General features: G+C 35.4%; 1 protein-coding gene across 3 annotated transcripts in view; it reads right to left on the bottom strand.

Moving 5' to 3' along the window:
* The window catches only part of HPSE2 (heparanase 2 (inactive)), a 617346-nt gene that overhangs the window by 246804 nt on the left and 346356 nt on the right, over nt 1-24186 (bottom strand). For 2 of the 3 annotated variants that reach the window (XM_007187388.3, XM_007187389.3), the window contains one exon: nt 5865-6036. In XM_007187388.3, the coding sequence (XP_007187450.1) occupies nt 5865-6036 (172 nt within the window). Of the gene's footprint in view, nt 1-5864; nt 6037-18704; nt 18879-24186 lie in introns of all 3 variants that reach the window. The other variant, XM_007187387.3, reaches the window with a different exon arrangement.

The following is a 24186-nucleotide window of genomic DNA, read 5'->3' as shown; positions in this document are numbered from 1 at the left end:
AAGGGTTTGGATTTCAAGCAAGAGTGACTTGACCACATGTTGCATTTTTTAAAAATTACTCAGAAATCTGTAAGGAGAAATTAGAGTCTGAGACTAGATATGGAGAAATTGTTTAGGAGGAAAAACGATAAGGTTTAAAATAAAAATGAAAGGAAGATGGGATATGAGTGATACTAAGAAGTCAGAAATAACAAAACTTAATAACTAACTAATGGAGACTGAACAAAGGAGAGGAATGAATCTAAAATGACCTCCTGGTCTGTGTCTCAGGCAAAATGGTTATTGTGTCATTAGTCAAATGTGGAATAAGGGGAAAGGAGACAACACAAAGTTTTGGAAAATGTTTGGTTCTTTTCACAGTTAACAGGATTCAAATTTAAACGACCATGAGGTACAATCTTGCATTAATTAAAATAGAGTAAATTAATAAAAATAATACTCGTTGTAGAGTATTGGGAAAAAGATACACTAATACATTGCTGCCCTTCAACCTGGTGAAACTGTTCTGAAAAGAAATTTGGCAACAAATACAAAAGCCATAAAAATTATTATATACAGTACTTTGACCCAGAAACCCAGCTTTTTGGAATATAGCCCAAGGTTGTAATTCAAAAGAAATTTTAAAAAAACCTATTTGTATTAAGATGTTTACAGCTGTGCTATATATTACAGACAAAAACTGGAAACAGCCCAAATGCCCAGCAGTGAGGGAATGCTTAGGCAGAATTCAGTACATTAATGCAAGGGAATATTTTACTGGTATTAAGAATGACAAATATGAGAACTATGTAGAAATAAGGAAGGGGCAATATAAAGCAATGAGCAAAAAATGCAGAATTCAAAATGATGCATATACAATGATCACAACTATGTAAAATTATATCTGTATAACCAGGAGGATTGGAAAAACTACAGAGCTGGTAATTTAGAGTGCTGACATTTTTGTTATTGTTGGTTGAGTCACTGGGAATGTTTATGTGTGTAAAGTTATATTTCACTGTATATTTAGTACATATACATTAAGAAAGGTAAATACCCATTTTTTCTGGCACATAAAAGAAAAAAAATGTTCATCAGTACCTTTCCTTCTTGCCATATGTAATTTTTTCTAGCCTCTTGAGTGCTATTAGTTTTCGGATCTATGGGGAAGTAGGCCTCACCACTTGTCACCACACCACCCAGTCACATGATGATTTCTTTCATCTGTTGCCAACTACTGTGTCCAAGTTCTTGACTTATTCACAACAAACTAGCATCTATGTGCCCAAAATTACACCATGTACACAAACTGGGATGCCTTAACTATACCTTATATACTGGGTAGAAGTGTCTCCTCAGTATGACTTTTTAATCTCTGACATAGAAAAATATTTGTTTCTTACTTTCTGTTACCCTGGTATAATTGTCCCTCCATTTAATGAAGGCCAATTCCTCTGGATTCCATTTCTTCTAGCCTTAAAGAACTTCTCATTTTGGTTATATCCTTGATCTCTTGTATCATCTAGCTCTTCTTCTCTCCTGGATAAGTCTCAAAATACAAACCTGTTCTGCTGTCTCCCACATTAAATTAAAGGGGAAAAAATGCCATTATCTTCCTTGACCCCAAATCTCTTTTCATTTTTCTACTTTCCTTCACAGTAAAAATTCTCCTAAGAGTTGTCCACATTATTGTTTCCAATATCTCACCCTCCATTCACTCTTCAAACTATTGTGATCTGACTTCTGTTCCACCACTCCGCTGAACTATATTTCTCAAGGTCACCAACAACCTGCATGTTGCCAAGTTCAATGGCACTTTTCTGTCTTCCTATTACTTGACCTCCTGGACTTCTAGCAGCACTCCCTCCTTATTAAAAACTCTCTTTTCTTGGTTCCTACACCTCAATCTCTCCCTTTCTTCTTACCTCTAAGGCTATCCCTCTTTTCTCACATCTCTAAATGTGATAGTTCCTCTGGGCACTCTCCTAAGCCTCTGTCTCTTTTCTTTCCATATTCTAACAGATCTCTTATATTCCCATGGATGGCCTTAAATCCCATTTGCATGCTAATGACCACCAAAATCAATATCTCTAGCAGAGACCTTGATCCCTTGACTCATATTCAAGGATATAGTTGACATCTCCATTTAGATTGAAGCACAATAAACATAACATGAAACCTAAAGTCATGATTTTTTTCCCCCAGAACCAGTTATTCCCCCAATCTTCCCATCTTCGTAAATGATAATAACATCCACCCAGTTACTTACACATCCCTGTGTCGCATCACCATACACTTATCCAATATATCCAAGTCCTGTGGTTTCTACCTCCAACAATATATTCCACTGCCACAACCCAATTCAGGTTCCCGTCATTATGTGCACTCCTACAACAGCCTTCTCACCGATTTCCCTGCCTCCTCTCCAATCCATTTTCCATAGAGGAGACACAGCATTCTTTTTGTATAATAAATCAAATTATTTCTCTCCCCAGCTTAAAAACATTCAATATTTGTCTCACTGCACTTAGAAGAAATTCTAAGCCCTTCACTATGCCTGTAAGTCCCTATATAATATGACTCCTAATTACTTCTCTAGCTATACCTTTCTTTAGCCAATCTGGCCCTTTTTTCATCCTTAGGGCCTTTGCACATGCTTATCTTTCTTCCAAGAACACTGATACTGTTTACTTCTCATTTTGTCTAGTTAACACCTTACTCATTCTTCAGATTACACTTTACTTATTTTTAATGAATTTTTAAAAATTGAAGTATAGTTGATTTAGAATATTACATTATTGCTGGTGTACAGCATAGTGATTCAATACTTTTATAGATTATACTTCATTTAAAGTTACTGTAGGACTTCCCTGGTGGTGCAGTGGTTAACAATCTACCTGCCAATGCATGGGACACAGGTTCAAGCCCTGGGCTGGGAAGATCCCACATGCTGCGGAGCAACTGAGCCCGTGGGCCACAACTACTGAACCTGCGCTCAAGAGCTCACGAGCCACAACTTCTGAGCCCGCGTGCCACAACTACTGAAGCCCGGGCACCTAGAGCCCATGCTCTGCAACAAGAGAAGCCACCACAATGAGAAGCCAGAGCACCGCAACGAAGATTAGCCCCCGCTCGCTGCAACTAGAGAAAGCCCGCGTGCAGCAACGAAGACCCAACACAGCCAAAAATAAATAATAAATACATTAATTAATTTTAAAAAATACAACCCTAGACTGTCAAAACTGAAAAAGTTTTTTAAAAAGTTATTGTAAAATATTGACTATATTTCTCATGCTGTATAATATATCCTTGTAGCTTTTTTATTTTATACATAGTAGTTTGTTTGTACCTCCTAATCTCCTACCCTTATCTTGCCCCTTCCCCCTTCTTTCTCCCTGACTGGTAACAACTAGTTTGTTCTCTGTACCTGTGACTCTGTTTTTTTATATTCATTCTTTTTTTATTTTTTAGTTTCCACATATAAGTAATAACGTACTGTATTTGTCTCTCTCTGTTTGGCTTATTTCACTAATCATAATACCCCTCGGGTCTATCCGTGTTGTTGTGAATGGCAAAATTCATTCTTTTTTATGGATGAGTAATATTCCATTCCACATTTTTATCCATTCATCTGTTGATGGACACTTAGGTTTCTTCCACATCTTGGCTATTGTAAATAATGTTGCTATGAATATTGGAGTGCATGTATCTTTTTGAATTAGTATTTTCATTTTCTTCAGATATATACCCACAAGTGGGATTGCTGGATCATATGGTAGCTCTATTTTTAGCTTTTTGAGGAACCTCCATACTGTTTTCCAAAGTGGCTGCACCAATTTACATTCCCACCAACAGTCTACTAGGGTTCCCTTTTCTCTACATCCTCACCAACATTAATTATTTGTGGTCTTTTTGATGATAGCCATTCTGACAGGTGTGAGGTGATATCTCATTGTGGTTTTGACTTGCATTTCTCTGATGATTAGGAATGTTGAGCATCTTTTCATGTGCTTGTTCCTCTTAAGTGTGACTCCTTTAGGGAACCCTTCCAACCACCTAACTTAGTCAAATCCCAGCACTTACAGTCATTCATAGTACCATGTACCTCTCCTTGGTACTGTTTTAGTCTTAAGATAAGTTGATTATTGTCTATGTCTCCCCTACCATATTATATACTCCATGAGGGCAGAGAAAGTATCTATTTTTGTTTATTTTTACATTCTCAGTTCCTAACATAGTACCTGGAACATAGCAATTATTCAACAAGTATTTGCAGAATGAATGAATGATTGATACAGGGTCATGCTACTGAGAAGACTGTCAGTCCCATGAAAATATATTAATCAAATCATTAAAGAAAAGGTATAATCTAAAAGAATAACTATGTGGACTTAAGTGATAGTTACTGGCTTTGCTTGACTGTGTATTATGAACTATGAAAATGTTCTACACATGTGATTCTTATCCCCTAATTAAAACATGTAAAATAAAACCAACCTCTCCATCACCATCCCATACACACACACACACACACACACACACACACACACAGAGTAATTTCAAAGTTCAGCAAAAGTATGCAAAGGGAAGCCCAGTGCTGCATTTGTAGGTAGGAGTCAAGGTCAGAAAATTGTTCTGCAAGAAAAAATGGAAGTTCTTACTGAGAGAGAAGGAGAGAAAAAAGAAGGATGGGGAAAGGATAGGAATTAAAATAAGGGCTTGGGGATTCTTTCTGAAGACGAAAATGCCTAAAACTAAACTTCAGGCTGTTAATGTTGTTACAGTGTAAATCATTCCAGCTTCCCAAGCCTTCAATAATGTCTGCTATGTTAATTAGCTTAGATTAAGACTAAGCTACCACAAAAGGGAAGAGAGAGAGTCATAAGAGCCATCAAGCCACAAGGGCCATTCAGGAGGTTGGCCAGAAGTTTCTTTCTACTGGAACGTATCTGTCTATACCTGTACAGCATTTATCTAACCTCACTTGGGCTGTACACTTCACTGGAAAACATCTTACTTGTCTTTGAATTTGTAGGAATAACCATACCTGTCCCAGAATATGACAGGATGCTGCACAAAAGGTGTGCCTTGGTGCATACTCTGTATGCCACATGAACTCCTGCCTCTCCCAACTTCCTTGTTCCTACCCTCTCTGTTGTAGTTACATATCCTCTTTGAGTCTTTGATTCAACATATATCTTCAGTCTTCCTCATGCTATTCCCTCAGACATCCACTCCAACCCTGCATAACTGGACCCAACATGCATGTATGTTCCACTTATTTAATCTGGGCCTGGCCCACCAGCAGGACTGGGGAAGAGAGCATTTAACATAGTGCTGCATCCATAACCACTGCTTAAAAAATGATTGTTAGATTCAGTAAAAATTAAATAAATCACATGATAGCAGTTCTCTAGAATACCTAATAAATCTATCTGTTAAGCTGTGCTTTAATGTACAAGCATTTGTAGTGTTTCTCAACTTTTTAACCCAGATCCACTGTCCAGGATTTTGTCAAGTTTTACCTCCTGTAAGAGGTCCCAAGAATACAGTAGATAATATTTTGCCTTTTAAAAAATATTAAGTGATGTTATGCAATGCTGTAATATTAAATGTGCTTTTTAAAACAACACATCCTTTCCAACCTGTTCTGGATGTTGTGATATCCTTCCCAATCCCACCCTCTTCTGCTGACTGTGGAAGGCCTGGAGAGATAAGTTCTTCCACTGTTTGGTAGAGAATCCCTGATTTATGGTGGGAGATGTCACTATGAAAAAGTCTCTCTGCCCTTCTTAAGACCAGAAATAACCAGGAAAAATACAAATACATTAATTCATTACATTTAATGAACAATGTTTTAAAAACTGCTAAATAATCTGACCTACCCATCTAGGAGGGTGATGACGTTCTTCCTGGGCCGCCCAATATTAGGGCCATACAAGCTGGCTCTGGAGTAAATCCGGATGGGTTGTAACAGGCTCTTCAGCTGGATGTAATCCTTTCCCAACTGGCTGCCATTTACTGCCCGGCCATGCATGGTTCGATAGTTATTTGGCTCTAGATTAAAAGCAGACATGCAAGTCAGAGTTGAGAAGAGTGAGGTTCTGCCAACCCTTTCCTGTCCACAGATCTCTCTGCCTTTTTCTTAACAATGTAAACAAAATAACCAAAAAGAGGGTGCAAGCTAGCTTAACTTGAGAAACTATCCCAACTAAAAAGTGCCATTTTACCATTCTATTTATTTTCAAACTAATCTTCGCAAAAGATCACCTAATCCACAACAGAGAACCATACTGATTTTCAAATGATACTTTATAATAAATGGTGTACTGAGTTGAAGAGTGTCCCTCAAAATTCATGTCAACCCAAAACTTTAGAATGTGACCTTATTTGGAAATAGGATCTTTGAAGAAGTAATTACTTAAGTAATTATTTATGATGAGGTCATATGGAATCAGGATGTGTTCTAAATCCAATGACTGGTGTCTTTATAGAGAAAGGAGAGGGAGATTCAGGTACACAGACACACAGGGAGGAAGGCCATGTATCGATGGAGGCAAAGATTGAAGGGATACTGCAATGCCAAGGCTTGTTGGCAGCTATTAGAAGCTAGAGAGAGGCATGGAATAGATTCTCTCTTAGAGATTCCAGAAGGAATTAAACCTGGCAATGCTTTGATTTCAGACTTCCTGAACTGTGATTGAAAAATATTTGTTGTTTTATACCACTGAGCTTGTCACGATAGGCTTAGGAAACTAATACAAATGGTAAGAAAGGAAAGCTTCATAAAGATGGTCCTTGTATCAAAAAGTTAGAAAAACCTTAATGTTCAATAATAGCAAAGTGGCTGAGTGAAATAACTTAGAGCAAAATCCCCTCCCCCAGTTTCTATTAACTTGGTAGTTCTAAATAGACAAGTAAAGTCCTAAAAACCAGCAGCTCCACTGCTGGAGGGGGCTAACTTGATTCGTAATGAAGCACATACCCCAGGCAAGGCCAACATTTTGGCTAGCTTCAGGTTTTGACACTGGTAGGGGCAAGAAATAGACCAGCAGAGTTGCAAGAAATGTAACAGGGAGATTTGGGGAATAAGAAAGCCATTGAGGATTTTGATAAGCCCACAAATACCCCCTGTAGTCTGGAAGGCTGTGCATGCTCAGGAGGGACTGGAGAGGGCACTAGCTATCCATGCATTCCCAGATGAATGTGAAACCTAGTACACTCATAAAGGAGACATGAGAAGGCATGTCAAAAAGTAAAAACCAATCAGACTTGTAAACTGCCTAAATTTTGAAAGTGTTCCCAAACTCACACACAGATCTACTGGCAAAGGGTGAAAGCCTTATTAGCTCAAGGTAAACACAACCTCTGATCAATCATCATCTCACTATTAAGCTATGCTGACTCAGGGCCAACCCCTAGGAAGCTGGCCTTAAAAATAAAAAAAAAAATTTAAAAATAAAAAACTTAAGAGATACTAGCAGCTACATGACGCAAGGGAGACAGACTCTATGGAACTAGTCCAGGAAGTGACTAAACAAACAAATGAACAGAAAAGAAAAAACAAAAATAACCTCTGGAATGGAGGATTTGGAATTCAGATTTGCTCCAACATATTATCTAAAATGTATAGTTTTCAACAACAACAAAATTACAACATGCAAATAAACAGGAAAGTGTGACCCATAAACAAGAAAAAAAGAAAGAAAGAAAGAAACTTTCTCTTAGGGGACCCAAATGTTTGACTTAGCAGACAAGGACTTCAAAACTGCTAGTATAAATATGTTTAAAGAACTAAAGGGAAGAATAAAACATTAAGGGAAAGTATGATTTTACTGACTAATCAAATATAAATAAAGAGATAGAAATTATAAAAAATTATCAATTGGAAACTTTGGAACTGAAATGATTCTTCACATACAGAAGAACACAATGAAATTAGTAGCTGAATTTTTACCAGAAATAATGGGGGCCAGAAGAAGACAGTGGGAGGACATATTCAAAATGCTGAAAAAAATGTCAACCAAGAATTCTACATGCAGCAATCTATCCTTCAAAACTGAAAGCAAAATTTAGACCTTCCCAGAAGAACAAAGGACAGAATTCGTTGTGAGAAAATCTGCCTTACAAGAAATAAGAAAGAACGTCTTTTAGGGTGAAAGGAAATGTCAGCAGATGGTGATTCAAAAGCGCACAAAGAAATAAAGAACACCAGTAAAGATAGTTACACAGATCAATATAAAAGACAGTTGAAAATATTCATTACTCAGCTCTTAACTAATTTAAATGACAGTTGCATAAAACAAAACTATGAAACTGTATTGTTGGGCTTATAACATATAAAGATGTAATACTTAGAATAATAATAGCACAAAGGAGGGGGAAATGGAGTCTTATTGGAGCAGTTTCTACAGTTAACTGGAATTAAGTTAGTGTTACCCTAAAGTAGATTGTAATGAGTTAAGATGTATTATAATAAGAAACTACTAAGAAAATAACTAAAACAAAACAAAAAGAAATTAAAATGGTACCTTAGACAATATCCCTTTTGAATGAAAAGGCAGTAAAGGAGAAACAGAGGAATAAAAAAAAATGAAATATATAGAAAATTGCAAGATGGCAGATGTAAGTTCAACCATATCAACAATTACATTAAATGTAAATGGATTAAAAACTCCAATTAAAAGCAGAAATTATCAGGCTAAATAAAAAAATAAGATCCAACTAGAGAGACACATTTTAAAGTCAAAGACACAGAAGGGTGAAAGTTAAAAGGATTAAAAAAGATATGCCATGCAAATGGTAAACAAAAGGGAGCTGGGATGACTATACTAATACAGGCAAAATAGACTTTAAGACAAAAATGTTACTAGAGACAATGTGGGTCATTTTATAATGATAAAAGGGCCAATTTATCAGGAAGATATAACAATTACAAACATATACCTACCAACAACAGAACACCAAAATAAATGAAACAAAACTGAAAATAAAAATAGAAAATTCAACAATAACAGAAAGAGACTTCAATACCACATTCTCAATAATGAATAGAATGACTAGAAAGAAAATCAGTAAGGATATAGAAAACTTGAGTAACATCATCAGCTAACTTGACCTGATTGAATTACCTATAGAACACTGCACCCAACACATTCTTTTTTAATGCATATAGAATATGCTTCAGGATAGACCATCTATGCTAGGCTATAAAACAAGTCTTGTATATTGAAAAGGATTAACTCATATAATGTATGTGCCCTGACCACAACAAAATTAAATGGGAATTCAACAACAGAAAGTAATTTGAGAAATCTATAAGTATTTGGAAATCAAACAAATAATCCATGAATCAAAGAATAAATCACAAGGGGAATTAGAAAATATTTTCAATGAAATGAAAATGAAACTATAATATATAAAAATGTATGGGATGACACTAAAGTCACAATCCATGAGAGAAATAATTAAGAAACTGGATTTCATTAAAATTAAAAACTTCTGCTTTGCAAAAGACAATGTCAAGAGAATAGAAGACAAGTTATAGACTGGGAGAAAATACTTGCAAAATATATATCTAATAAAGGACTGCTATCCAAAATATACAAAGAACTTAAAACTTAATAAGAAAACAAACAACCTGATTAAAAAATGGGCTAAAGAACTTAACAGATACCTCACCAAAGAAGATATACAGATGACAAACAAGTATATGAAAAGATGCTCTACTTTATATGTCATCAGGGAAATGCAAATTAAAACAACAACGAAATACCACTCTATACTTATTAGAATGGCTAAAATTTGTAACACTAACAACACCAAATACAAGCTAGAATGTGAAGGAACATAACTCTCATTTATTGCTGATGGGAATGCAAAATGATATGGTTACCTTGGAAGTTTGGTGGTTTCTTACAAAACAAAACATACTCTTACCATACAATCTAGCAATCATGCTCCTTGTTTTTACCCAAAGGAGATGAAAACTTATGTCCTCACTTTGTCTGCACATGGATTTATGTCATCTGTATTCACAAGTCCTAAAACTTGGAAGCAAGCAAGATATTCTTCAGTAAGTGAATGGATAAACAAACTCTAGTACATCCACACAATGGAATAATTTTCAGCACTAAAAAGAGATGAGCCATCAAGCTATGAAAAGACATGGAGGAAACTTAAATGTCTTTCACTAAGTGAAAGAAGTCAATCTTAAAAGGCTATTGTGATTCCAACTATATGATATTCTGGAAAAGGAAAAAACTGTGGAGATTGTAAAAAGATCAGTGGTTGCCAAGGGTTAGGGAGACGAGGGAGGAATGAATAGGTGGAGCACAGAGGATTTTTAGGGCAGTAAATACTCTACGTGATACTATAATGATGGATACCTGTCATTATACATTTGTCCAAACCCATAGTATGTGCTCACCAAAAGTGAACCATAATGTGAACCATAAATTCTGGGTGATTATGATGTATAATGTAGGTTCATCAGTTGTAACAAATGTACCACTCTATGAGGGGTGTTGATAGTGGGGGAGGCTGTGCACATGTGGCAGGGGATATATGAGAAATCTCTATACCTTCTCAATTTTGCTGTGAACCTAAAACCGCTCTTTAAAAAAGTCTTTAAAAAAGTTAATTTGAGCACAAAGAGACCTAGGCATGCACACACAGAGGGAAGGCCATGTGAGGACACAGTGAGCCAAGAAGCCAAGAAGAGAGACCTCAGGAAAAAAAAAAAGATCTGCTGATAACTATATGTTAGACTTCTAGCTTTTTTTTGTTGTTTAGGAAAAAAACCCCAATGCTTACAGGGAAATTTACAGCCTTAGACTCCTATATTAGAAAAGAAGATCTCAAATCAATAATCTAAGCTTCTATCTTAAGAAAGGAGAAAAAGAAGAGGGAGCTAAACCCAAAGCAAGAAGAAAAAATGAAATAATAATAATTAGAGAAGAAACCAATGATATAAAAAATGGAGAAAAACTAATTAAGGTTGGTTCTTTGAAAAGATCAACAAAATTGATATAACCTTTGGCTAGACTGACCAAATAAGAAAAAAAAAAAAAGAGAGAGAAGACACAGATGACCAAAGTTAGGAATGAAAAGAAACATCATTAAGGATCTCACAGTAATTAAAAGGATAAGGGACTACAACTTTATGCCAATGAACAACTTTATGCCAATAAGTTACACAACGTATATGAAATGAAAAAATTTTCAAGAAAGACACAAATTACTAAAACCAACTCAAAAAAAAAATCTGAATAGGCCTATAACAACAAAAAACATTTAATTAGCCATTATAATTATTTCCACAAAGGAAGCCCAGACTCAGATGGATTAATTGGTGAATTCTACCAAGTTTTTAAGGAAGAAATAATGCACAATTCTTCATAAACTCTTCCAGAAAATTGAGGAAGAGGGAACAATTCCCAACTTATTTTATGAGGTCAATATTCCCCTGATACCAAAGTCAGACAAAGACATCACAAGAGAACTACAGATGAATATTTCTCATAAATATAGATTCAAAAATACCCAACAAAACATTTACTAACTGAAACCAGCAATATATAAAAAGTATTATAATATCATGACCAATTGGGATTTACACCAGGAATGCAAGGTTGATTTAATACCAAAACCCAACTAATGTAAAACACCGTATTAATAGAATAAAAGACCAAAACCACATTATCATCGCAACAGATGCAAAAAAATCAAACCAAAACAAAACAAAAAACCATTTGACAAAATCCAACTCCCATTCCTGATAAATACTCTCAACTAACTATGAATAGAAGGGAAATTCCTCAATCTGATAAACGGTATCTAAGAAAAATCTATATACTTACCAGTGAAATACTGAATGCTTAATGGCAAAATATTATACTTAATTGAAATACTGAATTTTTCCCCCCTAAGACTGGGAACAAGGCAAGGATGTGTGCTCTCACCATTTATATTCAACATTTGTATTAAAGGTTCTAGTCAGTGCAATCAGGCAAGGAAAATAATTTAGCCATCTAAATTAGAAAGGAAGAAGTAAAACTGTCTTTATTCTTAGACAACATATCCTGTATACGGAAAATCCTAAAGAATTCACACAGGTATGGGAAAATAAACAAGATCTAAAAATCAAGTTCAGCAAGATAAAAGATCAATATATAAAATCAGTTCTAAATACTAGCAAGGTACAATACAAAAATGAAATTAAAATAATTCCATTCACAATTGCATCGAAAAGAATAAAATACTTAGAATAAAGTTAATAAAAGAAGTGCTAAACTTGTACAATGAAGACTACAGAACATTGCTGAGAGAAATTAAAAATTAAATAAATGGGACGTAATATATGCTCATGGATAGGAACAGTCAATATTATTGGGATGGCAATTTTCCCTAACTGATCTACAGATTCAATGTTCTCTGTTAAAATTCCAGCAGGCTTTATTGAGGAAATTTAACAAACTGACCCTAAAATTTACATGGAATGCAAACACCTAGGAGAGCCAAAACAATTTTGAAAAGGAAGAATGGAGTTGGAGGACTTACACTTCCCAATTGCAAAACTCATTATAAAACTTGTAATCGGGCTTCCCTGGTGGCGCAGTGGTTGAGAATCTGCCTGCCAATGCAGGGGACACGGGTTTGAGCCCTGGTCTGGGAAGATCCCACATGCCGCGGAGCGACTAGGCCCGTGAGCCACAATTGCTGAGCCTGCGCGTCTGGAGCCTGTGCTCCGCAGCAAGAGAGGCCGCGACAGTGAGAGGCCCGCGCACTGCGATGAAGAGTGGCCCCCGCATGCCGCAACTAGAGAAAGCCCTCGCACAGAAACGAAGACCCAACACAGCCATAAATAAATACATACATAAATAAATAAGTAAATAAATAAATAAATAAAATTAAAAAAAAAAAAAAAAAAAAAAAAACTTGTAATCAAGACAATGTAAAAAAAAACCATAGAGAATAGATAGGTGGTTACCAGAGGCAGGTGTGAGGGTGGCAAAATGGGTGAGGATGATCAAAAGGTACAAACTTACCTTATAAAATAAATGTCACGGGAGGTAATGTACATCATGGTGATTATAGTTAACGATACTGTATTGTACATTTGAAAGTTGCTAACAGAGTAGATCTTAAAAGTTCTCATCACAAGATAAAAGTATTTGTAACTATGTGAGGTGATGGATATTAACTGAACTTATCATGGTGATCATTTTGCAATAAATACATATATCAAAAATAAAAGACAATGTAGTCCCAGTATAGTAGTCCAAGAACAGACATACAGATCAGTGGAAGAGACTTGAGTCCAGAAATAAACCCATTTGTGGTCAACTGATTTTTGACAAAAGTGTCAAGAGAATTCAGTAAGGAAAGGATAATCTTTTAAACAAACAATGCTGGGACAATTTGGTAGCCATATGCAAAAAGATGAATTTAGATTCTTACTTCTCACCATACTCAAAAATTACCTCCTAATGGATCTTATGCCCAAATGTAAGAGCAAAAACTACAAAACTTTTAAAAGAAAAAACAGGAAAAAAACTTTGTGATCCTGGGTTAGGCAAAGATATGGTACCAAAAGCACAAGGAGTAGAATAAAAAATTGACAAGTTGAACTTTATCAAAATTCAAAACATCTGAACTTCAAAAGATGCCATAAAGAAAATGATAAAATAAGCTATAGACTGGGAGAAAATATTTGCAAGTCATATGTTTGATAAAGATCTTGTATCCAGAATATATTTAAACCTCTTACAACTGAATAATATGATAACCCAATTAAAAAGACAAAAGATTTGAGTAGACATTTCACCAAAGAAGATGTAAGAATGGCTGATAAGCACATGAAAAGATGCTCAATATCACTTGTCATTAGGGAAGTGCTAATTAAAGCCATATTAATATACTACTTCAAAACCACTAAAATGGCTATAATCAAAAAAATAGACATTAACAAGTGTTTCCAAAGATGTAGAAAAACTGTAATCCTCATTCATTGCTGGGGAAAATGTAAAATGGTACAGCTACTTTGAAAAGTAGTGCGGTAGTTTGTTTAAAAATAAACTTAAATTTACCATAGAAACTAGCGACTCCACTCCTCTCCCAGGTATCTTCCTAAGAGAAATGAAAGTATATATCCACACACAGACTTGTATATGAATATTTACAGCAGCATTACTTATCACAGTCAAAAAGTAGAAACAATCCAAATGTCTGTCATCTGGTGAATAGAAAAGCAAAATACGAGATATATATGTATATATATAGATAGATATAGATATAGATATAGATATATCTCTATGTAGATATATATAGAGATATATACACACATATATATGAATATATAGATTCATACATTGGAATACTATTCAGCAATTAAAAGGAATGAACTACTTTTACATGCTACAAAATGGATACACCTCAAAAACATGCTAAGTGAAGGAAGTCAGATGCAAAAGACTACATATCATATGATTCCAGTTATATGAAATGTCCACAAAAGACAAATCTATAAAGACAAAAAGCAGATTAGTGTCTCCTGGGACTGGTAATGGTTACAGAGACTGACTGAAAACTGGCATGAGGGATCTTTTTGGAGTTATGGAAATGTTCTAAAATTGGACTGTGGAGATGGTTGTACAAGTCTATAAACTTACTAAATAGCATGAGAGTATTATGTAGATGGGAGTACGTGGAGAAAGAATAGAGAAGATAAATGTGATGAAGGTGAGAAGCAGGCACGGAGAGGGAAAGGAGAAAAGTAAGCAGGTAAAGAAACTATATATGTTTTCTCATCTTCTCTTCTCTTCCTCTTTCCCCCTCTTCTCCTTCCCTAAGCACCAAACTCTCTCCAACAAAAATACAGTTCTCTAAAGCTATGGGCTATGATCTAGCCTCATAAACAGTTGGAAGTGTGTCTGAACACGGTGGCTCAACCCTGTGTTTGGCCTTCACAAGACTATACCTGTTATATACACACAGATATACATAATAAAACTGTATAAATGGCTATACATAAATACATCATACATTTATCCACACAAACACAGACTAAAAGCTTAATAAATATTGAGTTAATGAATGAATTAATAAAGCTGGGCTGCCAGAATCATCATCTCTAAGGGGCTAAGTTTTATAAGGTCATAATTTTGATTTTATGAAATTGCTCAGCAGACATCAGGTTCCAGGGAACTGATTCATATATCTAAAATCAAACAAGAATAATTGGTGAATGTATAGGTCAGGCATAGGTATAAATATATGACACTGATTCAGTAATTAATAACAGTGGCTTTTATTTGTTCTCAGAAGTGGGCAGATCAATTTGGGGAACACACCTAATTTGGGAAGCAATTCATAATGTAGTGTTCAATTAGAGATGCTGCATTATCTTCAGAAAATTTTTGTTAAGGATAGCCCTCTATAGAACAAACACCATCTCTCCGGAGCAGAACTGGATTAAATTTCTTATTCTACACTTCCAAGACTTGAGTCTCGGCTTCAAAATTCCCCCCTGCTCTTCCTTACTTTAGATTCACCAATGATTAATAGAAATGCAAATAATTACAATCATCACCTAGCATTAATCAAATATAGAGTTTACAATTTATGACATTTAAGGAAACATTTATATCTACAAAACATAGTTGTTAAAAATCTTGTATCAAGAAAGTCATTCTTTGACTTTGACACCCTAAACTTTCTTAATCTTCACCTCTTGATACTGGGTATATTTTGCTTTCATGGTCTGTAGCCCACACTATTCACTGATTTTAAAGGAGAAAAAAGTTTAGATACTTTAAACTTTAAAAAAGTTTAGTCACTTTAAGTTTAGATACTCCAGGAGAAACAACCAAAGAAATATCTACTTTAGTTTTTCCAATGCCAGATTTGCTCTAGAGATAAAGTACTTGTTAACAGGATGTGGGTATATGGGAGGATGAGAGAACTGACCAGTTCTATTGTCCCTCCCTAAATGTGGATATGATAGTTAAACTATTATGTCTGTCCAAAAAGATATGGTTACCAAAAAGAAAATGGATAAAAGATTGGAGAGACAAGTCCAAGCCAGGAGGATGATCAGATAGTTTTTGAGGGGCAAGGGCCTAAATATACAACACAGAATCATTGTGAACAGAATACAATGGATATCTTAAGGGATATGATGCTAGCACAAGAAAAACTATCAGTAGTTGTAAAATGAATTAGAAGAATCAGCAAAATAAATCTTCAAACCCTAAAAGGTGTGTTTATTTGGGCAAACTACTTATTTGTCATATCAAAAAATAGAAATGCAATTTTTAAAATAAAAGCAAGGGGGTGAGGAAACAGACCAACTCTAGTCTTCTTGACTAGAGACTCAAAAACCATCTATATCTACCTTGATAGAAATGCTCACAGGAACATTAGCAGATAATTTCTACCTTATTGAATTTTTAAATTCATGAATTTGGTTATTTTTCTATCTATTGCTATCTATATCCCTATCTATTTTCTTATCTATGACTGTGCCTTTTCTCCTCCTCAAAAATGATTCTTTGTTTTTGTTAATCCTTGAAGATGGATTGATGATGATGGGAATCAAGTGTTGTGTGGCTAAGGTGACCAAAAAACATTTTAAAAATGTAATTAGCTCCGTCTCTAAACTGTTTAGCATAATTTGGGGGAAGGATGGAAAGGGGCAGACTCTCAGTTATCTGGAACAGACATATATACAGAAAGATGCCTATACTCTCCCCACCTCCACCAAATCACGTCAGTTATACCAATTAAAGATTTATTTAATTTAATAAGCTCCCAAATTCAGAGATGCCACAAACCCTGAAGGAATTATTCCCATCAGTCATTTGTAAGTAAGTTTTAATTGCTTTGGGCTTATCTACAACCAGCTGAGATTCTTTTACAAACCAATTTTATTTAGAAATATTTTAGAAAGAAAACAAACGCTTTAGGCACAGCATGTATTCTCTAGCTCATCAGAGGCCCTACCACTCCTTACTGTTTTACACTCACCCGTTTTAAACATTACACCTAATTGGTCCCTCATGACAGGTATAATGCCCTGTTTGGGGAAAGCATCGTTTGAATTATATTTTGCTGTGTTTGGAGAAAAGAGCTAAGCTGGGTGGAGTCTGACACTGGAGCAGGGTAAGGCTAGGTGGGGTAGTCATGAGTAGACAACATAAAATACCAAAGAATGCCAAGGAGCATGAAATAGAAGATACGACGGGGAGGGATCAGTAAATGGCTTTGTCTACTATGTAATAATTTTGCCTCGTTCTAAGCTGATCACATCACTCTTGCTCTTGTCCTAGAATGTATGATACCTAGACTGGTTGGGAAGATGAAAAATCTCAGGCTACCCTAGTTATGCCCCCTGTAACCAAATTATCTTCAGTTCAGCTCAAGTCTCCATTTGGTAGCTAACTCTCCCCCAATTTCCCCCACTCCAGGGAAGGAAGACAGAGCTACATTCCAGTTAATGGCAAGTGATAGGAAAAAAGACACTTGTTCTTATAAGATCCTCATCACTTGCTACCTTATGAGAACTTCAAATTCTAGAGTGGAGTGCATAAATACACACATGTGCTTGTGTATGTGTACACTGCCCCCCCCCCGCACATACACGGTGCTCCAAACAAACATGGGTTAGCTACAGATATACGTGGCCATGGACAAAAATATTATTATCAATTTGTAACAGTAATTGTAAGAGAATTCTTGGTTTTTTTGTTCTAAGGTTTAGCAAAATGTCTTTTTATTAGGAATCAGAATATTTTCAAATTTATACTATCCATAATTTTAACTATAACCCATAGTAGTTGACTCAATAATATTAGAGACTCATGGAATCTACAGAATATCATATGTATCATACATACATGTATATCACTAGGAAAAATAGTGTGATTTAGGAACATTGTGTGTTCCATGGAACATTGTTCCATGAGATGATAATAGGTCTCTCTCTCTCTCTCTCTCCCACACACACACTCCCACACACACACACCCACACACACACAGTGCAATGATTAAACAGGACTGGCTACATAATTTGCAGGGCCCCATGCAAAATGAAAACATGGATCCCTTTATTTAAAAATTAAGATGGCGATAGCAGAGCATTAAACCAAGCATGGGTCTCTTCTAAGCATGAGCTCCTATGTGACTGCACAGGTTGCATGCCCCTGAGACCAACCCTGGTTAAATGATTTAAGAAATGCTGGGTTAAAAAAATGTTATACAGATTTTATTGCAACAGGACTTCTCAAGCCTTTTACATGCTAATGTGCATTGTGAACCTTCAAGAAGTACATATACTGTAGACCAGTTCCCAAATATACTTGACCAAACTCTTTTGAATTATTATAAGGGTCATCTTGTAGGACCAGTGTTCTATGGAAGATTGTAAATTTCAGCTTAGGCTGAGCAGATAGGTTGTATCTGGTTTAATATCAATTTGTTAATCATAAGTCACATTTGGCATTTCCCCTCTATTTGGGATAAGGTAACTAGGGATAACTATAGATGCAAATGGTGGGCTTCACTAAATCTACTCTCCAACTGTTTGGTCTTTTACTATTTGGAAGGTCAACTCAGTGGTCAAACAACCCAAGTGTTTTCTGGGCCACTGTACTAGAGATGGTCTGAGCCACCTTATTTTTTACCCTTTATCTTGTCAATTCAGAGGAAACAACATCCTTACTTACCATTACCCAGCTCCCAAGAAATGTTGTACTTTTTACTGGCGCTGTACTTCAACAGACTCAGGGCACTAGAACTGTTCCAGGAGTTATTGGGATTACGACGCAGTGCATTTAGAGCAAATATCAGGTGGAGTCCAGAGCAATCAGCAAAGTTATAAAGTTTGTCTAGAGACCTGGCTGGGAAGAAGCAGAGAAAGGCTTGTAACTTTCAAATCAACATCCCAACAAAAGGAAAATATTAGCTACTACAAAAAGCCTTTCTATGAGCTTCCTGCTAATAGGAATTACACAGAGGCTTCCAAAAGGGACTATTACCTTTTGGTTCAGGGTACATTTCAAGGTGATTTTCAAAAGCAGCACACACAACTCCAGATAAAGTTTGCAAACTGACAACCAAATCTAGTCTATAGTATATTTTATCTGTTAACAAAAAATTGAATTGCTAACATTTAGAAATGGGAAGATATCACAAACTAGCTAGATTTATAGTTTTTCTCAAAAAATCAGAAAATCTGGCACTGCTGGATCTGTACTCCTTTATGAAATGATAGGAATAGTGTCAGGAGACAAGGCCAGGAAACAATGACTGGCTGGGGAGTCAGAAAATAGCTCAACCTAGCAGCACTTCCAAAACAAATCTCACTCAATTTCACATTTCTAATATTTCTGAGAATGGACATACCACAACTACTAATAGAAATATGTTCATTGTTAGGTTGATCCCAGATACCATGAATGCTATTTACCATATGTCCCATATCCATCCCATTCCTTCACTCCTATTGCCACCATTCTGGTTCTGGCTCTCATTTCCATTTGCATGAATTATTACAAGAATGTACTTGGCTGTCTGCCTCTAGATTCTTCCCAGATTGCCAGATTCATCTTTTCCCAATCAATTTCATTAGTTTCACTTATTCCTCAAAACCTTAGTGGATTTGCAAGACCTTTGTTTTCTTTAGTTCAAGGCCCCTACAACTCAACTATAATTTTTCCCCAACTTCAGGTCACTCTATTACTGTCAAAGAATTCTTTGCAGGTGTTATCCAGTTCTATTTATTATAGAATCCCCTGCCCCACTGGCCTTTGTTCTGATTATTCTCATTCGTCACGCCTTTTCTTTCTCTTTTAAACATATCCAGATTTTACTTGTCCTTTTATACAGTGTTTCACAAAATATGGATGACATGATTTTAAGTGGTATACAGATTGAAAAAAATTTTTAGGTTAATAATTATGTACAGGAGTTCACATTATCTTAGTACTCATTATCCAAGTCCCTAGAGCAAGGTTTCTCAAATGGGATTCTGTGGAACACCATGTGGGGCTCTATAAATATCATTAGGGGGTTCTGCAAAAGATGACACAGAGTGACCAAGGTGTCTCATAGCAGCAGTTATAGGTCTTTTAGTCCTACAAAGCAGGACCATGATCATTTGGTTGAATCCATTATCAGTTTTTGAAGTGGGATACAGGGTTGCTGCCATTTTTATCTCCATACATGTACAAGAAAGTGTTTTTTTAAGAAGTATCAAGAAAAAGGATGGAAGTTGTCTCATTTTAGTTGAAAATAAAATCCATGGGAACTTATCTCACATTAAACCCAGAATCAAGTAACTAAGCAACAACAAACAGCATAGTTCCACATTAAAGAAATAAACTTAATTATTAAAAGAAAAGGAAATAAACTTAATTATTTATTTTTATTTCCAAAATAGCAATTAAAATTAAAATGCATTTTTAGGCCTATTAAAATGATCATGAAACCAACACATGTGTATACTGATCTTATAATTATCTACATAATCTGACCATGCCACTCAGTAAGAAAATGGTTTCTTCCAAAGTCTCATAGAAGATGTTTTCTTAGGCTATAATTTTATTCATATTGCTTTGACATATAGTTTTAGTAACTTTACTATTCAATACTGTAAATTTATTTTCATATTGAAAACCACATTAACATAAATTCATAAACCTTATTTAAATAACCTAACAAGCCTATCTTTAGAAAAATTATATCCCGTTTTGGCTTAAACCAGTTACTTAACAAAAACATACTATGTTTGCCTTATAATTTTTCAAATTCATAAAAAGGAAAAAAGGGATTAATTTCAAGAATGAAAGTTAATTACTTTTTCTTTTCTAGAAAGGTTGTCTAAAAGGTCATTTTCGGTTTTAAATAGGAAGGAAAAAAAACTAAGCTTACAGCTTACCATATATCATGTACCATACCTCAACAGCATTTATATGATAGAAATTTGTGATAATGTTTTAGCCTTACTTGCGTAAGGCACCAAAAAATCAAGTAGAACATTTTAAAAAGAAAAATTGAAGTTTATTCTATCCATACCACTGACCTTTTTGGGGGAACCTACAAAAGAATAGGCTAAAATGTCAGCCAAACTAAACAGATTCTCAGGAAAATATCACTCTATTTAAAAGAGCATTGGCAATTATTATTGGATTATAATAGCTACAACTAAATGATTACACTGGCATACCATGAGCTTTATATATAATTTTTATCCAGAAGTTCCCTGAGACTTGAGAATATTTCAAGTGTTTCTCTGATATAAAGTTTGAGAAGGCTGTCCTAGAGTTAAAGGATGCATAGGAAAATAAAAGTAATCCTAACACTAAAATATTCACTGTTGAGCTGAGAACTGACTTAAACATTCCTTCCACTTGGCAATATCCTCACTAATCAAAGCAATGATGTTTTCAGTTTCTCCAATATAAAGCAAACTCAGTACAAATCTGTTGGAAAGCCAAGTTGCAAATGTGAGAAAAAGACACAGGGTTTCATGAGATCAGTGAAAATAATGTTTGATAACTGCTTAAATCACATGCAAATCCACTAATAAGTAAGGATCTAGAAGAATTTTATCAGTTAACTGAACAAGAGAAACCTCACAAGAGTGATAATAAAACAGGTTGCTCAAAAAATAATTTTATTAAAAGATCATATGAGGTCTACTTTGATGTTTTTTAATACTTATGACTGTGCCACAAAAGTTAAATTATTTTATCAGAAAAATACTCAATATTCAATTAAATATCATTTAGTTCATTCAAATTGTTCATAGCTGCAATAACAGCTTATAATTTAAGTATAAAATGAAATACACTCATTTTCATAATTTTTAGTTTTATTTATAAACTAAAACCCTAATCAGACTTTTGCATCAAAATTTCATATGAATGATATTCTTTTTAGGTAGATTAATCCCCTTTAAGTGGCCTTTTTCTAGACCTAATTGTCTCCATATGATGAGGATTATCTCTGTTTGTTTCATATGTAATAGAAAAACATACATCAAACACAAAAGCACATCAAACCTGTGATTTTATGGATTTGATGGTTTAAGACAAGGAAAATGGTATTTACCAAAAAAGTGTCAGTATAAAGAAAAATGCAGAAAAATAACAATATAGACAGTTTGTTAATATGGCAAAAATTGAGAACTAGAGAGCTAGAAGTTTGGGAAATACTTTGTGAAGGATAAGTTTAAGTCCCGCCTCCTCCATGAAGTCATTCCTCAGTGAACCCACCAATCCACCTACAGTGACCTCAGCCTTCTTTAAACTCAGGGTTTACACCATTTGTTGGCATCTGAGCGCCTGTGACATTGTCTTACCTTGGGATTACCTCTTGATTTAGTCACTTCTCCAGAGTGAATGGCATGTTTACCCGGTTAAACTGTCAAGTTCCTTAAGGCTGGTACTGTATCTCATTATATCCTTCACAGCATCTATCAGAGAACAATTTCCTGCCTTAAAATCATGCTTAGGAGTTCACACAGCCCAAATCCTGTTTGTTGCATAAAAATGGTCTAGTAAGAAACTGAAAGTTCCCAGTGAAAGATATGTATAATAATTATTATTGCTAGTTCAAGAAATATACCCTGAAGTTTATTTTTAAATGACATATATTTGAATATAGAGCATTCAGTAGATGCTCAACAAATGTAATCTTCCTTGTAACATCTCCTGTCAGGTTCCATCCAAGCAAGCAGATACTTAAAGATGACTTCTACTCTCTCCACCAGAGGGTGCCAATGCCTTTATATCCTATAGTCAGGTTGTCTTGGCATCTCATAGGAACAGAATTTTAAGGAGTCTTGTCTAGCAGGCAATTAAAGATGAGGAGCTGGAGTCTTAGAGAGATGGAAAAGAGAGGCTTGGGAGTCATCTATATAGTGCTGAGAAAGTTGATGCTGTGAAACTTCTTGAGAGTTTTGAAGGACAAAATGGTAGGACAAAACCTTAAGAAGTGTCCACATATAAAGGTCAGGAAGAAGGAAAAAAAGGGGGGGACAGAGAATAAGGAGGAGAACCAGAAATGTAGAATTAAGGGACCCAAAAGAAGACAGTTTCAAGGAGGTGCTGGTCAATTACAGTAGATGTTGGTGAGAAATTGAGGAGAAAAAGGAGAAAGAAGAAGTAAACTTATTATGGTTAATCAAAAAATGAGATTAGACTCTAGATTTAGGTTGGGGTGTGAACTTAAAGAATGAATGGTAGAGAAAAAAGAATAGACTCTGGTACACTGAACTTACTTCTTGAAGTTCTGTGGCAACAAAAGGAAGAAAAGAAACAAAATAATGACTAGAGTAGTACCAGAGATAGGTTAAAGTAAAAAAAATCAAGAACCAAGACTGCAATCTGTCAAAAACCATTTTTTCAATGAGGCTAATCTCAGCTCTATATTACAAATGGATAAGATCAATGAAGTCACACTAAGATATAAATGATGGTCATTTTTCTCAGTTTCCTCAGCACTTGGCACTTTACAAACAAAATAGACAAACAACAATCCAAAGAACAAAAAATAGGGCTCCCATTAATCTAAGCAACGAGATGGCTGGAATTTCAAGTAGGATTCATTCATTTATTCAACAAATATTTACTGAGTACCTACTATATGCCAGGAAATATTATAGTCTCCAGGGTTATAGCCATGAACAAAACAGAAAATAGGTCCTTGCGCCACGGAGTTTACCTCTAATGTGGCTGTAGTGGGGGTTGATGGAGTCTGTAAAGCAGGGTAGGGGATAGTAGAACCACTGGGGGTGGTATGTTATTTTAAATAAGCCTCATTGATAAGATTGACATTTGAGCAGAGACCCAACGGAGGTTAGGGAGCAGGTCAAGGGGATAACTATGTAAAGAATTCCAGGCAGAGGGTATAGTAAAGGCAAAGGCCTGAGACAGGTAAGAGACTGATGATTGTGAAGAAGAGCAATGGGGCCAGTATGGCTGCCCCAGAATGAACATGAGGGAGAGAAATAGGAGATGAGGTCAGAGTGGCAGCAGGGTCAGATTGTGTAGGGCCTTACTGGCCATTGTAAGGACCTTGGCTCTCATCTTAAATGACACAGAAAACCACTGGATGGTTTTGAACATGACCAGATTCACATTTCAAAAGCATCACCCTGGCTGCTGAGCCAAAAAGAGACTACAGGGTGAATAGAGGGCAAAG

Source organism: Balaenoptera acutorostrata, chromosome 16 (assembly GCF_949987535.1).
Source record: "Balaenoptera acutorostrata chromosome 16, mBalAcu1.1, whole genome shotgun sequence".
Classification (NCBI taxonomy): Eukaryota; Metazoa; Chordata; class Mammalia; order Artiodactyla; family Balaenopteridae; genus Balaenoptera; species Balaenoptera acutorostrata.
The sequence above is the reverse complement of the archived record's forward strand: the minus strand, read 5'-3'. Positions and strand labels throughout refer to the sequence as shown.